Source organism: Cherax quadricarinatus, chromosome 13, assembly GCF_038502225.1.
Source record: "Cherax quadricarinatus isolate ZL_2023a chromosome 13, ASM3850222v1, whole genome shotgun sequence".
NCBI lineage: Eukaryota > Metazoa > Arthropoda > Malacostraca > Decapoda > Parastacidae > Cherax > Cherax quadricarinatus.
Genome location: NC_091304.1, coordinates 10,043,248 through 10,062,869, shown reverse-complemented (window position 1 = coordinate 10,062,869; position 19,622 = coordinate 10,043,248). Strand labels below are relative to the sequence as shown.

The following is a 19,622-nucleotide window of genomic DNA, read 5'->3' as shown; positions in this document are numbered from 1 at the left end:
TGTTGGTGAAGGTGGTGTTAGTATAGGTAATGGTGTTGAGTTTTAGTGAAGGTGATGGTGTTGAGTGTTAGTGAAGGTGATGGTGTTGAGTGTTGGTGAAGGTGGTGTTAGTATAGGTGATGGTGTTGAGTTTTAGTGAATTATTATTATTATTATTATTATTATTATTATTACTATTATTATTATTATTATTATTATTATTATTATTATTATTATTATTATTATTATTATTATTATTATTATTATTATTATTATTATTATTATTATCAAAAAGAAGCGCTAAGCCACAAGGGCTATACAGCGAGTTTTAGTGAAGGTGATGGTATTGACTGTTGGTGAAGGTGGTGTTAGTAAAGGTGGTGGTTTTGAGTATTAGTGCAGGTGATGGTGTTAGGTGTTAGTGAAGGTGATGGTATTAGGTGTTAGTGCAGGTGATGGTATTAGGTGTTAGTGCAGGTGATTGTGTTAGGTGTTAGCCGTTGGGTGTTAGTGAAGGTGTTAGTCATGGTGTTAAGTGTTAGTACAGGTGACGGTGTTAGGTGTTAGTGAAGGTGATGGTATTAGGTGTTAGTGCAGGTGATGGTATTAGGTGTGATTGCAGGTGATGGTATTAGGTGTTAGTGAAGGTGATAGTATTAGCTGTTAGTGAAGGTAATGGTATTAGGTGTTAGTGAAGGTGAAGGTGTTGAAGGTAACAGTGTTGAGTGTTAGTGATGGTGTTGAGTGTTAGTGAAGGTGTTAGGTGTTAGTGATGGTGTTAAGTGTTAGTACAGGTGATAGTGTTAGGTCTTAGTGAAGGTGAAGGTGTTAGCGAAGGTGATGGTGTTAATGAAGATGATGGTGTTAAGTGTTAGTGAAGGTGATAGCGCTGAGTGTTAGTGAAGGTGATAGTGCTGAGTGTTAGTGAAGGTGATAGCGCTGAGTGTTAGTGAAGGTGATAGCGCTGAGTGTTAGTGAAGGTGATAGTGCTGAGTGTTAGTGAAGGTGATAGCGCTGAGTGTTAGTGAAGGTGATAGTGCTGAGTGTTAGTGAACGCAATGGTGCTGAATGTTAGTGAAGGTGTTAGGTATTAGCGAAGGTGTTAAGGTGTGTGTGCATGGCGAGGCTCACCTTCACAGTATCAACCAATCACCGTCTTTGTTATTGTTTTACTCAGAGAAGAACATAAACTATGAGAGTAACAACATCCTTGTTCTCTCCTCCATCCTCTCTCCTCTATCCTGGTCAACCTAGGCCTAATTAAGCCTTACTGGGGTTATATATACGTGTCTCGGGACTCTCAGACAGTTAAAGCTGGTAAGTGGTCGTTATATTGGCTGTAAAACAAGTGACAAGTGACCCAAATAAACCTTTGAATTTTGAATGATGTTAGTCGAAGTATTGGTAGTTTTATATTTATTTCTGCCTTTTTGAAAGGTGTATTGATATTTGAAATATTTAAACTAATAAGCAGTAATCTCTACGTGTTTTGTCTCCTGATCCATACTGTGACACCTGTTAAAAGGCACAACAACTTAAGAAGTATAATGGACTAAGGTTTACTGACTACTCTGTGGATACTAAGTTTACTTGACATTTTTACACTACAGTCAGGTTTAGCGCTTTTTGTTGCTTATAATAATAAGACACTACAACTTTTGTCCACCTGGGCTCTATAGAGTATGTCAATCAATTGTTAAACTAATCATTTGTTATTGTGGTTTATATGGCCATTGAAACTAATCAGTTGTATACCTGGATACCTGGAGGAGGTGGTAAACCATGCTTATTTGAAGTAAAGTTTACAGTTGATCACATTGTTCTCTTGGGAGATATTAGTGAAAATAACACAGGTTGTATTATTTAGATGAGCATCATGTCTGGGTCAGTTAACCTTAATAATATAATAATAATAATATAATATCTTTATTTATTACATGTACATGGTATACAGGCCTAGCTGACATATATATATTATGCAGAAAGCCGCTTGTTATGCTGAGCATTTCTGGCAAATTAGGTCAACTTTGCCCCAGGATGCGACCCACACCAGTTGACTAGCACTCAGGTACCCATTTTATTGATGGGTGAACAGGGACAGCAGGTGTCTTATGGAAACATGTCCCTAACGTTTTCCAGCCGTACCGGAGGAGATTCGGACTCCAGACCTCAGTGTGTGAGCTAAGTGTGCTAGCGATCAAGCTATGGGACACCTAGCTCTTATTTATTGAATCATATCCCGTGGCTTGGTTGGCAACACTCTTGCCTCATACACTGAGTGTCTGTGGTTCAATTCCCGACACTGGTGGAAATGCTGGGCACGTTTCCTTACACCTGCTGTTCCTGTTCACCTAGTAGTAAGTAGGCACCTGGGTGTAAGTTGACTGGGGTGGGTCACATCCTGGGGGACATGATTGAAGGACCCCAGTGGAAATAAGATAATCAGTACTCGATGATGTGCCAACTTCCTTGGGTTATCCTAGGTGGCTAATCATCTGGGCTAAAAATCTGAACAAATCATACCTTAGTTGTGGTTGCAGGGGTCGAGTCATAGCTCCTGGCCCCGCCTCTTCACTGGCCACTACTGGGTCACTCCCTGAACCACGAGCTTTATCATACCTTTGGTTAAAGCTATGAATGGATCCTGCCTCCACTACATTGCTTCCCAAACTATTCCACTTCCTGACTACTCTGTGACTGTAGAAATACTTCCTAACATCCCTGTGATTCATCTGAGTCTTCAACTTTCAACTGTGTCCCCTTGTTGCTGTGTCCCATCTCTAGAACATTCTACCTCTGTCCACCTTGTCAGTTCCTCTCAATATTTTATATGTCGTTATCATGTCCACCTATCTCTCCTGTCCTCCAGTGTCGTCAGGGCGATTTCCCTTAACCTCTCATCGTAGGACATACCCCTTAGATCTGGGACTAGTCTTGTTGCAAACCTTTGCACTTTCTCTAGTTTCTTTACGTGCTTGGCTAGATGTGGGTTCCAAACTGGTGGTGTAAATGAGTGTGTGAATGTGTGTATGTGAATGAGTGAGTGTGTGAACAAGTGTGTGATCGATTGAGCATGTGAATAAATGTATGAATGTGTGTATGAGTGAGTGAGTGAGAGATTGTGGGTGTATGAATGTGTGTGTGTGTGTGTGTGAATGAGAGAGATTTTGTGAGTGTATGTGTGTTTGTGTTTGTTTGTGTGTTTAATTTAAAAGGTTGAAAAACAATTCCATTTGGTTTCTGTATGTTTCTTCCTTGACTGAACTGACTGAGAAAGTTTAGTCTCTTGCCTCATGATGGTTATGCTTTACATTCTTTAGTGCTGTATAACCCTTGTAGGTTTAGTGCTTCTTTTTGATTATTATAATAATAATAATTTACATTATTTAGTTAAAATAATTCATTATATTTTAGTTATATTGTGTGTTATATTACAGTGTGCTCATGATGCAGAATGGACGCAGATGGGCAACAGGGAACCACAAATGACCAAGTTGGCCATGCACAGACAGACAAGATCAACCATGCTAATGAAGATGACAGTAGTCCATCTTCATTAAACAACTACTGTTCTCTAGAAAATACAGAATTTGATCTTAGTCCCATTCAATTTGAAGATAAAGAAAATGTCAGTGAAGAGCTTTATGTAAGTATGGCTTGGAAGACTGAACAGCTGAAGGACAAAAGCAAAAATGAAGCTGCACAGGAAGCAACAGAGGAAGAGGAGGAGGAGGAGGACTTTGAAGCTTTATCTGAGATATCTTTCCTGAAAGATACTTCGCTTACATCTTCACCATCAAGGAATTTTAAAAGCTCCTATGCCAAATCACTGGCTGATTCTTACAGGAGAGCCAGTTTGCCAGTTATTGTCTCTGCACCAAAAGGTCAATTTTATTTTAAAAATGAAGAATTCCTTAGTTTGAATTCAAGTCAGATGAGACAGTCAGGTTTTAATCATGATAAGTTTTTGAGTTTCAATTCAAGTACCAGTAAGACTATCTTGCCTCAAGGCTCAGAACCCATTTCTCTTCCAACCATATTGGACATTGCACGAGAGCCACAGGAACAACAGTCAGAAATAGTAAGGTCCAGCCTGAATGATGCTCCAGCAGACATATACCACCAGCTGTTGGTGGATGGGGAAATATTCATACCAATTGAACGGCTTCATAGTGCATGTGAAGAAAATGGTGGAAGCTTCTCTCTTCGGGATTGGCACAATTTTGGCTCAATTATCACGAGTGATGGCAGAAAACTTGTGAAGCTCTCTGGTAAGTAATTTTTCACACCATTTTACCCTAGTGAGTTTAGCTCTTTTTTTATTATAATATCAGTTTAACACCAGAAGTATTAGACTTCGATTCTATTACATCTGCCCTCTCTTAGCTGAAAACATTTAAAAGTATAATACTGTTTAGTGATGAAACTCATGATATGGAATATTATTGCTCAAGAATACATCCCTGAGTATAATTATAACATGAGTGTCTATGGGAAAATAAGTTCTAAGTTCCTAACAGTAAACTTAAATACAATTTACAGTAACATATTAACTTTGTAAGGGCTCAACCATACTTTTTCTCACCAAAACTCAGGTGTTGGATTTTATTTATTTTTATTATCACACTGGCCGATTCCCACCAAGGCAGGGTGGCCCGAAAAAGAAAAACTTTCACCATCATTCACTCCATCACTGTCTTCCCAGAAGGATGCTTTACACTACAGTTTAAACTGCAACATTAACACCCCTCCTTCAGAGTGCAGGCACTGTACTTCCCATCTCCAGGACTCAAGTCCAGCCTACTGGTTTCCCTGAACCCCTTCATAAATGTTACTTTGCTCACACTCCAACAGCACGTCAAGTATTAAAAACCATTTGTCTCCATTCACTCCTATCAAACACGCTCACGCATGCCTGCTGGAAGTCCAAGCCCCTCGCACACAAAACCTCCTTTACCCCCTCCCTCCAACCTTTCCTAGGCCGACCCCTACCCCGCCTTCCTTCCACTACAGACTGATACACTCTTGAAGTCACTGTTTCGCTCCATTCTCTCTACATGTCCGAACCACCTCAACAACCCTTCCTCAGCCCTCTGGACAACAGTTTTGGTAATCCCGCACCTCCTCCTAACTTCCAAACTACGAATTCTTTGCATTATATTCACACCACACATTGCCCTCAGACATGACATCTCCACTGCCTCCAGCCTTCTCCTCGCTGCAACATTCATCACCCATGCTTCACACCCATATAAGAGCGTTGGTAAAACTATACTCTCATACATTCCCCTCTTTGCCTCCAAGGACAAAGTTCTTTGTCTCCACAGACTCCTAAGTGCACCACTCACCCTTTTCCCCTCATCAATTCTATGATTCACCTCATCTTTCATAGACCCATCCGCTGACACGTCCACTCCCAAATATCTGAATACATTCACCTCCTCCATACTCTCTCCCTCCAATCTGATATCCAATCTTTCATCACCTAATCTTTTTGTTATCTTCATAACCTTACTCTTTCCTGTATTCACTTTTAATTTTCTTCTTTTGCACACCCTGCCAAATTCATCCACCAATCTCTGCAACTTCTCTTCAGAATCTCCCATGAGCACAGTGTCATCAGCAAAGAGCAACTGTGACAACTCCCACTTTGTGTGATTCTTTATCTTTTAACTCCACACCTCTTTCCAAGACCCTCGCATTTACTTCTCTTACAACCCCATCTATAAATATATTAAACAACCATGGTAACATCACACATCCTTGTCTAAGGCCTACTTTTACTGGGAAATAATTTCCCTCTTTCCTACATACTCTTAACTTGAGCCTCACTATCCTCGTAAAAACTCTTCACTGCTTTCAGTAACCTACCTCCTACCCCATACACCTGCAACATCTGCCACATTGCCCCCTTATCCACCCTGTCATACGCCTTTTCCAAATCCATAAATGCCACAAAGACCTCTTTAGCCTTATCTAAATACTGTTCACTTATATGTTTCACTGTAAACACCTGGTCCACACACTCCCTACCTTTCCTAAAGCCTCCTTGTTCATCTGCTATCCTATTCTCCGTCTTACTCTTAATTCTTTCAATAATAACTCTACCATACACTTTACCAGGTATACTCAACAGACTTATCCCCCTATAATTTTTGCACTCTCTCTTGTCCCCTTTGCCTTTATACAAAGGAACTCTGCATGCTCTCTGCCAATCCCTAGGTACCTTACCCTCTTCCATACATTTATTAAATAATTGCACCAACCACTCCAAAACTATATCCCCACCTGCTTTTAACATTTCTATCTTTATCCCATCAATCCCGGCTGCCTTACCCCCTTTCATTCTACCTACTGCCTCACGAACTTCCCCCACACTCACAACTGGCTCTTTCTCACTCCTACAAGATGTTGTTCCTCCTTGCCCTATACACGAAATCACAGCTTCCCTATATTCATCAACATTTAACAATTCCTCAAAATATTCCCTCCATCTTCCCAATACCTCTAACTCTCCATTTAATAACTCTCCTCTCCTATTTTTAACTGACAAATCCATTTGTTCTCTAGGCTTCCTTAACTTGTTAATCTCACTCCAAAACTTTTTCTTATTTTCAACAAAATTTGTTGATAACATCTCACCCACTCTCTCATTTGCTCTCTTTTTACATTGCTTCACCACTGTCTTGGTGATATACCTTTGGATATCTTGGTGATTTACCTTTGGATATCTTGGTGATTTACCTTTGGATATCTTGGTGATTTACCTTCGGATATCTTTGTTGATCCCTTCAAGGGATCTTGAGCCTGTTGTCTCTGTTGGGTTCCACATTGTGATAGGGTATTGAGGGAAAGACTGATGAATGTCTTGGCTTTATTGAGGTAATATATCCACAATCATGCAGCACCATATCTGTGTCACCTGAGTACTGGGTTTGAATTGTTTGGCATACCCAGGCTGGACACTTGACCAGGAAACAAACACACTCACTGGCAAACGTATAAGGCCATGTATGGCATATAATACCCAATCATTACATTTGCTATATGGCATGGTGGTTTGTAAGGCACCTAAGTACCCTAACCAGTCGGAGCATTAACTTTCCAAGGAGTTGGAGCTCTCTTTCCTTTCCTTGGCTAAAACCTGATTACCCAGGGTCTGAGTGATTTGTGCAGGTTTTGTGTATCCTCATAAATAAATTGCTGTTCAATAAAACATTTAGTTTTAAAATTTTATTTTTATATATGTAGTACGTACATTGTCTTTTGTTTTTCTTCCTCTGGCTTTTTTGTATGTCTTCCTTTGTCCTCCTTTTTTTTCTTCTTTTCCTTCTGCTGTTGTGTTTGCTTCTTCTACTTTGCTACTTTTTCTCATTCTTCTGCTACTGCTTTTTATATATGTTAATTTTCTTCTTCTACTGTAACTGCTACTCTTTGTTTTCCTCTTCTACTGCTAATGTTTGTCTAGTTAGACTTTATTAATGGTGGCTGTAATATCACCAACATGCCATCATTTCTTGTTTAAAAAGTACAGTACTCTGATGTGTGCATGTAGAAAGTTTTTTCTATTGTTTCAAGATAAATGTGAATACTATTTGTCCGTCTTATTTTAGATTTGAAAACTAAGTGGAGTAAACAGAAGCTGGCTGCATTGCCTTTGAATGGCCATTCAACCAAAAATGGGCCTGATAAAGATACACAGGTAAGGGGAAAAATCTCTCAAAATGTTGTTACCATTAGATAGTTTTCTTTCTTCTTCTTTCAACAAACCAGCCGTATCTCACAGAGGCAGGGTGGCCCAAAAAGAAAAACAAAAATTTCTCTTTTTAACTTCAGTAATGCATACAGGAGAAGGGGTTACTCGCCCCTTGCTCCTGGCATTTTAGTCGCCTCTTACGACACACATGGCTTATGGAGGAGGAATTTTGTTCAACTTCCCCATGGATAAGATAGTTTTGTGATGGTTATTAAAAAAAATGCAGTGCTTTATCTCAAGTCTACAAATTGGTAGTGAAAATTGGATGACTTTTCTGACCATTCTAGACTGTTAGCATTTTGAAGACTGAAAAATATAGTTTTCATTTCTGATTTTTTGAGCTTATGGTTTGCGTCTTCTACACTGTGACTGTTAATTTTTATGGTAGATTCTGTATGTATCTACCATAAAATGCAGTTGGTTGGGGTATATTCTTTGGATCCCATAGTATGCATTGAATATCAAGCTGGAAGCCTTTGCACTGAGTGAAACAAAGTTTTAATGGGTTGGATAAGTTTAAAGGGAAAGGGAGTTAAAAAAAAGAATTGTTAGGTGAATCTGAGATAATGAGAGCTAAAGAAATTTTAGTGGTGTTTCCAAATGAAAACTCACTCAGTTGCACCATTTGTGATGAACACTTTATGAACATCTTTTTGAAAATGACTTTCCGGTGTGCTCCTGCTGAATGACTCGCATCATATGCTTATTGCCGTATGGAATATTTGAACAGTACTCTAATAATTAACAAAAAAAGCACAATACCGTGACTGGAACGATACACAAATAACCCGCACATAGAAGAGAGGAGCTTATGATGACGTTTCAGTCCGACTTGGACCATTTGCAAAGTCACACTAACGAAAAGGAGAGCAGGATGGGTATATATAGGCAGGAGGTGGTGGTAGTAGTAGTAGTAGTGGAGGTGGAAGGTAGTAGTAGTGGGGAGGTAGTAAGATTATTTATTTAGTATTTGTTCCCTCCCCCTCGGTGTTCTTGCTCTTACCCTCTGTGGGCACCTAGCTCCCTTGCAGTGCTCCTCTTTCTTAGTATTTGACTGGCCCCTCCTCCTCTTACTACCTCCCCACTACTACTACCTTCCACCTCCACTACTACCACTACTACTACCACCTCCTGCCTATGTATACCCATCCTGCTCTCCTTTTCGTTAGTGTGACTTTGCAAATGGTCCAAGTCGGACCGAAACGTTGTCGTAAGCTCCTCTCTTCTATGTGCAGGTTATTTGTATACTCTAATAAGTAGTGATACAGTCCACTTCTCCATCTTTTAGATGAAAATAAGATACTATATTATATTTACTGAATATATGTGTGTCCCATTAAAGGGAGACACTTATAATTTTTATCTTGTTTGTTATTTTTACATTATTTTTTCTGCCATTCTGTTTCCAGATAATCTGATATATTTTCTTGAAGCTTTAAGTATGTATTTATGTAATGTAATAGTGAAGTACTCACTACAGGTTTAAGTAGAGAATCATCGTGTAGGGTCACTTTGAAATCTACCTTGTATGTAGGTGATTGTTAGTCACATGGATAGGGCTGCGACTAATGAGACATTTATTGCCGCTACATCATACTTAGCAGTAACTTTGTCAAGCCAGTGTAAGCAATACAATGCATAAACATGAAGGGTATATGAAGGGAGTAAGGTAAGTTGTCCAGGTGACTCATTTTTGATAGAAGTGGTGGTGGCAGCAGTTGTGGCAGCAGCAGCAACTAGAATGGTATTGTAGTATTTATGTTGGTATACCTGGAAGCTTTTTATTTTGTTGTGGCAGATCTTGCTTGCAAATGCAGTATGTATTTGTAGGATTAGTGTCTTGTAATCCATTTTATAATTAGAAAATTCAGCCATTTAATTATAAATAATGTGGATTTGGTAGATGTTATATCCCTACTGAGCAGTGAGTGTATACTAGTATTAAACTTCAATTTTTGAAGGTGGAAAGTTTGCGGTTGGAGCGAGAACAGTCTGAGGGGCGTATCGAGCAGCTTTGTGAAGTTCTGGCTGACCGGGATGCTACCATACAGCGCTTGGAGGAGGACTTGCTTCGTATTAGAATGGTTAGCAATTGAAAACATTCCAAGTTTTGTCTTCTGCTTTGTCCACAACTGTGTAAAAAAAATTCTCGCTTTCACTAAATATTACCCTGCTCACACTCCAACAGCTCGTCAGGTCCCAAATACCATTTGTCTCCATTCACTCCTATCTAACACGCTCACGCACCCTTGCTGGAATTCCAAACTCCTCGCCCACAACACCTCCTTTACCCCCTCTCTCCAACCTTTTCGAGGATGACCCCTACCCCTCCTTCCTTCCCCTACAGATTTATACGCTCTCCATGTCATTCTACCTTGATCCATTCTCTCTAAATGACCAAACCACCTCAACAAACCCTCTTCAGCCCTCTGACTAATACTTTTATTAACTCCACACCTTCTCCTAATTTCCACACTTCAAATTTTCTGCATAATATTTACACCACACATTGCCCTTAGACAGGACATCTCCACTGCCTCCAACTGCCTCCTCACTGCAGCATTCACAACCCAAGCTTCACACCCATATAAGAGTGTTGGTACTACTATACTTTCATACATTCCCTTCTTTGCCTCCATAGATAACATTTTTTGCACCACTCACCTTTTTTCCCTTCATCACGCTTGCTGGATGATTAACCTCATCCTTCATAAATCCATCCGCTGACACGTCAGCTCCCAAATATCTGAAAGCATTCACTTCTTCCATACTACTCCTCCCCAATTTGATATCCAATTTTTCTTTATCTAAATCATTTGATACTCTCATCACCTTACTCTTTTCTATGTTCACTTTCAACTTTTTACCTTTACACACACTCCCAAATTCATCCACTAACCTTTGCAATTTTTCTTTAGAATCTCCCATAAGCACAGTATCATCAGCAAAAAGTAACTGTCACTTCCCATTTTGTATTTAATTCCCCATAATTTAATTCCACCCCTCTCCCGAACACCCTAGCATTTACTTCCTTTACAACCCCATCTATAACTATATTAAACAACCATGGTGACATTACACATCCCTGTCTAAGACCTACTTTTACCGGGAAGTAGTCTCCCTCTCTTCTACACACCTTAACCTGAGCCTCGCTATCCTCATAAAAACTCTTTACAGCATTTAGTAACTTACCACCTATTCCATATATTGCAACATCTGCCACATTGCTTCCCTATCCACTCTATCATATGCCTTTTCTAAATCCATAAATGCAATAAAAAACTTCCCTACCTTTATCTAAATACTGAGCAGTTACTTATACTTAGTTAATAGAATGGAAGGCATACTAGTGAAACAGATAAGAATTTGGCCTAATCAAACAATGGAATTGGACTCAAAATGGGAGAAATTGCAGGTGCGTAAATTGTGCCAAGGCTGCTAACTTTGAGCCTGCATAATTCCGTATTTTTTCTATCAAATTTTGTACTTTTAGTGATATTACCTTCTGAAAAAGATCCTCTACCATTTCTGAAGAATTTTTTTTTAAGGTAGACACAGTATTTATTTTGGGGTGTAGATAGTGAAAATGTTAAAGACCCATAAAAATAACTGATGGGTGTAGGGGAGTCTACCTGTTTTCAGGAAAATCAGCAAAAATATAATATTTCTTCCACATGGAGCCCAGTTTCAAGCTACTTACATTCCTGAAACCAACCAAAATTATCTCTGCCTCAGTAGTATGTCTTCAGTGCTATCAAATGATACCAAGAAACAGCCAGTAAAAAAATAAAAACCATCTTAGAAATCTCCCAAATTTGCCATTTTAAATCAAATGCATGATAAGAGAGTTGCTTTTCCCATCATGCTCTGCAGGGGGCAGGATTTTTTTATACTGTGGATACTCACCAGACAGATTCATTCTTTCATATCTTGGCCAAAATTTACTGCTCAGTTTATTTGAGTGAGTTAAGCTCAGAGTGTAGAACTACACGAGGGACATTGGCTTCTATGTGACTGCCGCTAAATGGGTTGAAAGGTAGTATGAAAGATCAGATGTTGCTCTACTTACCCTTTACATTTTCTGCCATTGGAGTACTGTAACATTCTTTTCTCGTATGAGTAGTTCCTCTCCACATTCTGACCATGAGAAGCAGGGCAGTGATGAGTACAACACTATATGTAAAATAAGTATTTTCTGTATATTAATTCATTATACTGTACTGTCCATCACTCTGGCAGGAGTGTCAACGTCTCATAGTGGACAACCGAAGTTTGAAGAGCAATTTAAGTCATTCAGGACCACAGTCTGTTGGAGGTGATACTGCTACTGAAGTATCCAAACTGCAACAGCAGGTGCAACTACTCACAGCACAGCTCAGTAAGGTAAATAGTAACTTCTGGCAAGATTAAAATTTTTCCTGCCATCCTGTGGTTGGTAGTGCAAGAGCATATGAATACACAAAATTCCTAGGAATTGGACCTTAAAGAAGTTAGCTGGAACACACATGGATATATATTATTGTGACCACTAACAAGTGGTATTGATCAATAACAACACTGCACTAGCCAAGGACTTGAACCCATGCTGCTTTGGCCTGCCTCATGGTGGGCGAAAACACATGACGCCCTTATCCACTGGACCATACGATCCTTAAGAGTAGCGCATCCAGCAGAACTGAGTGTTGTACTCGGTACCCAAGGACACACGACTAGAATGAAATTAGCCTAGAGCCATCCACACCATCTTGTGTCCTTGGGTACTGAGTACAACATTCAGTTCTGCTGGATGCGCTACTCCAATATGCAGTCGTGAATGGGTTAACATTATTTATACAATTATTGCAATAAGGAATAACAGTAAATCTTATATTTTTTGTGTAAATAAAAATTACAAATTTATATAATAATAATATGTATAATAATATGTATAATAATACGTATAATAATAGTATAATAATATAATACAATAATAATAATATATGTATAATAATAATACATATATAATAATAATAATGTACTACATATAATAATTATAATAATAGATGGCTTCAAAAGGCCGTCACTAGATGGCAGTGTTTACCACAACAGAGAGGGAGCGGTTATGGCCGCCTCCACCTGTTACATAATGACATATTTTATTCATTCTAGAGTATATATCATGTTTGTTATTTATATTGTTTGTTATGTCATATTAGATGAACTGTGATATATAAATAAGCTGTATAGATGATATTAGCAAAATTATTCATGAAGTATTTTGCCCGGTCTCCAGACAAATTCTTGTCCACCGCCGACACTGCCCATACCACTACATGAATGACATACGTATTTTATTCAGAGTATATATCAGGTTTCTATGTTATTTATATTGTTTATTATGTCATATTAGAAGAAGTGAGATAGATAAATAAGCCGTAAAGTTGATATTAGCGAAATTATTGAAGTACAGAATTCCACTGGAACGGATTAATTGCATTTCAATTAATTTAAATGAGGAAAATTTACTCTGCAAACGAGCAAATCCAGTTGCGAGCAAGGTCATGGAACGGATTAAACTCACAAGTTGAGGTTCCACTGTATATGTTATTGCCGATTGTCCTTAGATTCTGAATTATAAAATTAATTTATTATGATTTTACATAAACGGGCAAATTTCTGAATCAGCAGACTTAATCCGCTGCTTCAGAAGACTACTAGACACTAAAAGTATGGATAGTGTAACTTGTAGCACTATAGTACAGTTCTGTTTGGTAACTTGATAGTAGTATATAATTTGCAAGAGTAGTTTTACTGAACTTTTTGTGGTGGAGAGATTAGGTGTAAATTGCCATCATCAGTAGTGGTGACCCAGAATGATTTTTTTTTTTTTAGTCAAAGGAGCTGTAAAGCTCATTTAGTGAAAATGTAGATGGCTGAGAAAATTTAGATATCAAGACACAGTTCCTTAACATCATATTCGTCACATACTCATGCCACTGAAATGCCAGACTCAGCCTTCTTTATTAGTTCAAGTTTCTACTTAACACTGAGAACCACACATTTTCTCTTGACACCAACACTTGCTTTAGAAGCTGTTGTTAGTATGCTAATAAAGTCACTCAAAACACTAAATCTTTGGAAAATTGAAGACTGAATGATGAGTGTATGTGTGAGCAAACCCAGACAATAGATTGACGCGGGCAGCCGATGGCTCAAGGGAACCATAAAAGCAGGTCCTGGATGAGGACACTATGGCCAGTACTGGGCAAATATCAGAATTATTGAAATGCGACATTAGAGCTTAAGGGGAATGGAAAAATAATTTATAGGCTTACATAGGTTAATCACTCACTATTATCATTGGCTTGGGTTTGAACTATATAGTGATTTGTTTTAACTGATAGTTTAGTATTTTCTTCCTTTTAGTATATTAATATATATAACATCTTTTTCTCATGCTTTCATGGGTGTAGTACATGTGTGTGCACATTGGAGCCAAGTAAGTATCAGATTGTTTTAGTTTTAATGTGATTTTACACCAGTGTAATAATTTTGAATCATTATTAGCATCATTATGTGTGAGCATCACCATATACTGATACTCCACTTATATTGCTTACATCTATCTCTTGATCATCATCATTATTACTAACATCACTGACACCACCAATCACTCCACTGCTGCCACCACCACCAATTACACTATTGCCACAGCCTCCGCCACTGCCTCTGCCACTAGTCACTCCATTGCAGCCACATCTTCCATCATCATTAGTACATTTAGCACTGACTATTGACCTTGTGAATCCATAATTTTCAAGAGAAGATTTGCCACAAGCAAAATACATTTAGAGAGTCCACCACCTAAATGAATTTCATCTTGTATGTCTAGCATTTTTTCCCTCACTATTATTTTTTTGGTCATTTTATTGTGTTCTTTTTCATTTTGATCTTTTATATTTTTTTTATTTTTTATTATTACACTGGCCGATTCCCACCAAGGCAGGGTGGCCCGAAAAAGGAAAACTTTCACCATCATTCACTCCATCACTGTCTTGCCAGAAGGGTGCTTTACACTACAGTTTTTAAACTGCAGCATTAACACCCCTCCTTCAGAGTGCAGGCACTGCACTTCCCATCTCCAGGACTCAAGTCCGGCCTGCCGGTTTCCCTGAACCCCTTCATAAATGTTACTTTGCTCACACTCCAACAGCACGTCAAGTATTAAAAACCATTTGTCTCCATTCACTCCTATCAAACACGCTCACGCATGCCTGCTGGAAGTCCAAGCCCCTCGCAAACAAAACCTCCTTTACCCCCTCTCTCCAACCTTTCCTAGGCCGACCCCTACCCCGCCTTCCTTCCACTACAGACTGATACACTCTTGAAGTCATTCTGTTTCGCTCCATTCTCTCTACATGTCCGAACCACCTCAACAACCCTTCCTCAGCCCTCTGGACAACAGTTTTGGTAATCCCGCACCTCCTCCTAACTTCCAAACTACGAATTCTCTGCATTATATTCACACCACACATTGCCCTCAGACATGACATCTCCACTGCCTCCAGCCTTCTCCTCGCTGCAACATTCATCACCCATGCTTCACACCCATATAAGAGCGTTGGTAAAACTATACTCTCATACATTCCCCTCTTTGCCTCCAAGGACAAAGTTCTTTGTCTCCACAGACTCCTAAGTGCACCACTCACTCTTTTCCCCTCATCAATTCTATGATTCACCTCATCTTTCATAGACCCATCCGCTGACACGTCCACTCCCAAATATCTGAATACATTCACCTCCTCCATACTCTCTCCCTCCAATCTGATATTCAATCTTTCATCACCTAATCTTTTTGTTATCCTCATAACCTTACTCTTTCCTGTATTCACCTTTAATTTTCTTCTTTTGCACACCCTACCAAATTCAGCCACCAATCTCTGCAACTTCTCTTCAGAATCTCCCAAGAGCACAGTGTCATCAGCAAAGAGCAGCTGTGACAACTCCCACTTTGTGTGTGATTCTTTATCTTTTAACTCCACGCCTCTTGCCAAGACCCTCGCATTTACTTCTCTTACAACCCCATCTATAAATATATTAAACAACCACGGTGACATCACACATCCTTGTCTAAGGCCTACTTTTACTGGGAAATAATTTCCCTCTTTCCTACATACTCTAACTTGAGCCTCACTATCCTCGTAAAAACTCTTCACTGCTTTCAGTAGCCTACCTCCTACACCATACACTTGCAACATCTGCCACATTGCCCCCCTATCCACCCTGTCATACGCCTTTTCCAAATCCATAAATGCCACAAAGACCTCTTTAGCCTTATCTAAATACTGTTCACTTATATGTGGACCCTCAACCAACGTCATTAATCCATTCCAGAGGGCTTGCCGTTCGTCGAAATTGCCGTTGTTCGAGTTAATTTTCCCCATAAGAAATAATGGAAATAGAATTAATCTGTTCCTGACACCCCAAAGACTGAAAAAAAAAAATATTTTTTACATGAAAGATACATTTCCTTATATGGAAAGGAATGGGACATGCAAAATAAACAATAATTAAATGCCACTTACCTTTATTGTGGAGTTGTTATGAGTGATGTGCCAGCAGCAGTGGAAATTCAGAATTGTCTATTGCTTGGAAGGAGAATCCCCTTCCAGAAGGACTTCAGGTACCAAGTCCTTTGGTGGGGTTACCTCCCTCCTTGGTTTTTTAATGCCACTAGGACCAGCTCGAGAGTCGCTGGACCCCTGTCGCACAAAATAGCTGTCCAGAGAGCTCTTTCTCACGTGCCCTTAGGATTTCCCTAAAATGGGACACAAGAGTGTCATTGTACTTGTTGCCAATGCGGCTTGCAACTTCAGTGACAGGATAAAATTCTTTGATAAATGCTTGCACCTTTGTAAACATTGAACACATTTCCCTAATCTTTGATGAAGTCATCTTCTCCGTCTCTCTTCATCCTGCTCTGAAGAACATTCCTGAGATGTGATCTGTTGCTGTTGCTCCTGAAGCTCTTGCAGATCTGCAGTAGTTAGTTCTTCCTCTTCATTCTGCACTAACTCTTCCACATCCTAGTCACAAACCTCCAACCCCAAGGACTTCCCCAATGACACAATAGCTTCCACTTGTGGCATAGCCTCCTGAGGGTTAGCCCCAAACCCTTCAACATCCCTCTGTTCTACACATTCTGGCCACAGTTTCCTCCAAGCAGAGTTCAAGGTCCTCTTAGTCACTCCCTCCCAAGCCTTACCTATAAGGTTAACACAACTGAGGATATTGAAGTGATCTTTCCAAAACTCTCTTAGGGTCAATTAAGTGTCTGAGGTCACTTCAAAGCACTTTTGAAACACTGTTTTTGTGTAGAGTTTTTTGAAGTTTGAAATGACCTGCTGGTCCATGGGCTGGAGGAGAGGAGTTGTATTAGGAGACAAAGACTTCACCTTAACGAAACCAAACTCCCTTGCAATTTCCTCTTGAAAGTCGTGAGGATGAGCAGGAGCATTGTCCATTACCAGGAGGCACTTGAGTGCCAATTTCTTTTCCTGGAGGTATTTTGTCACAGTGGGGCCAAACACACCATAAAACTAGTCCAAGAAAAATACTTTAGTGACCCATGCCTTACTGTTTGATCTCCACAGCACACACAAATTACCCTTGACGATATTGTTTTTCCTGAACACTCTGGGAGTTTCAGAGTGATACACCAATAAAGGCTTCACTTTGCATTACTACACAACATTAATGTCAGCCTGTCTTTCACAGGTTTATGTCCTGGGAGTGTCTTTTCCTCCTGAGTAATGTAGGTCCTGTTTGGCATTTTCTTCCAAAGCAGGCCTGTTTCATCACAATTAAACACTTGTTCAGGTTTTAGGTTTTCAGTCTATGTATTCCTTAAAGTCCTTCACATATTTTTCAGCCGCATTTTTGTCTGAACTGGCTGCCTCACCATGCCTTACCACACTGTGTATGCCACTACAAATCTTAAATCTCTCAAACCAGCCTTTGCTGGCCTTAAATTGATCAGCAGCAGCACTATTTTGAGGCATTTTCTTAATGAGATCATCATGCAACTTCCTTGCCTTTTCACAAATTATAGACTGAGAAACACTATCACCTGATATTTGTTTTTCGTTTATCCATACCAATAACAGTCTCTCTACCTCTTCAACTATTTGTGGTCTCTGTTTTGAAAACATACTTGAACCTTTTGCAACAACAGCTTCCTTGATTGCCTGTCTGTTTGCCAAGATAGTACTGATGGTTGAATGTGATTTGTTGTATTGCCTTTCCAACTCAGCCATACGCACTCCACTCTCGTATTTTTCAATGATCTCCTCCTTCATTTCCATCGTAATTCTCACCCTTTTTAACACAGGCTTGGCACTAGAAGCTTTCTTGGAACCCATTGTGGCTTATTTAGCAGTTACAAGCACTAGAAATAGTGGAATAATCCAAAATATATGGGAGGCACACATGGAAACCAACCACAACAGCTTGTAAACAATGGCACACTGACACTTGGAGTGGCTGGGCCCGCTCAGCCGTGCTCCGGGCACATCGACATGTTCCGGACAAACGTCGTTGGTTAAGTTTTTTGCCGTTGGTTATGGCATTTTTTCTACAGCAAAAAGCGTCGTTAGACGAAATTGCCGTTACTTAATGTTGCCATTAGTTGAGGGTCGACTGTAAATACGTAATGTGAATGTTAGCCCATTGGAGAAAAGAACTTGTAACATTAACATGGGGGTCAAAGTTGACCATGTGTACTTATTTTTGTAAAAACCCAGCATTACCTTGGCCCCAATGATGATTTTTTTTTTTTTTTTTTGCAAAGTGTACTGTATTTGTGGATGGCTACATTTGGGGAATAAAATAGATCATTATAGCTTTTCGCTTTTTCCTCAGGCTGAGCGTAGTCGTCACACATACGAGGCTGCAACGCGGCAACTGGTGGACTTCTTACATACAGTGAATTCTACCTTGAATATGACTTCTAATCACAGTACAAGGGCAAGTCCTGCAAGCCCCACTACCTCCTTATACTCTGCTGCAAGCCCTGCCATCACTATACCTTCAGCAACAACAGCAGCTGGGTCATCTAAGTTCATACAAGATGATGGGGATCCACCTTATAGGCTGGCAAACAGTAAAACTCCATCTCCAGACTTAATACCAAGTTCATCTTCTCACAGCTTTGGACCAGTGAGAAGAAACTCTGATGCTGTTAGAAAAGCAGGAAGTGTATGGGCACTTCCAACTCAGTCAGGAAATCCTCGAAGGTATAGACATGTGAGCAATATGTATTTAACCATATATTTTATTTGTTGCCATTGTCTGTATTGACAATAAGATAAATGTGCAAAATCTTTTTAATTTTTTTAACACACCAATCACCTTCCCCTCAAGGAAGGGTGACCAACAAAACAGAAAACATTTACCATCATTAATTCAATAACTTCCTTTCCAGAAGTGCACAGATATCACTATTCTAATGAGCCTTTGAACAATATTTGAATGGGCATAAAGATCATCATTGTATATACTGATTTCATTTAGTTTTTGCATCTTTCTTTCTTTCAACGCACCAGCCACATCCCACCGAGGTGGGGTGGCCCAAAAGGAAAAACAAAAGTTTCTCCTTTTAAATTTAGTAATGTATACTGGAGAAGAGGTTACTAGCCCCTTGCTCCCGGCATTTTAGTCGCCTCTTACGACACGCATAGCTTATGGAGGAAGAATTCTGTTCCACTTCCCCATGGAGATTAGTTTTTGCATATAAGTACTAATTCTTTTTTTAACACTGGTGGTCTCCCACTGAGGCAGGGAGACCTGAAAAAAAAAGAAACAAAAGTTATCTTCGTTTTACATTTAGTAATTTATCCAGGAGAAAGGG

General features: G+C 39.5%; 1 protein-coding gene across 1 annotated transcript in view; it reads left to right on the top strand.

Moving 5' to 3' along the window:
• The first annotated feature begins 1,157 nt into the window (after positions 1-1,157).
• Positions 1,158-19,622, top strand: part of LOC128688497 (serine-rich adhesin for platelets-like) — a 30,632-nt gene continuing 12,167 nt past the window's right edge. The window contains exons 1-6 of the mRNA XM_070084477.1: positions 1,158-1,296; positions 3,417-4,250; positions 7,593-7,681; positions 9,697-9,819; positions 11,975-12,118; positions 18,635-19,008. Coding sequence (XP_069940578.1) covers positions 3,434-4,250; positions 7,593-7,681; positions 9,697-9,819; positions 11,975-12,118; positions 18,635-19,008 — 1,547 coding nt within the window. The 5' untranslated portion in view covers positions 1,158-1,296; positions 3,417-3,433. The remainder of the gene's footprint in view (positions 1,297-3,416; positions 4,251-7,592; positions 7,682-9,696; positions 9,820-11,974; positions 12,119-18,634; positions 19,009-19,622) is intronic.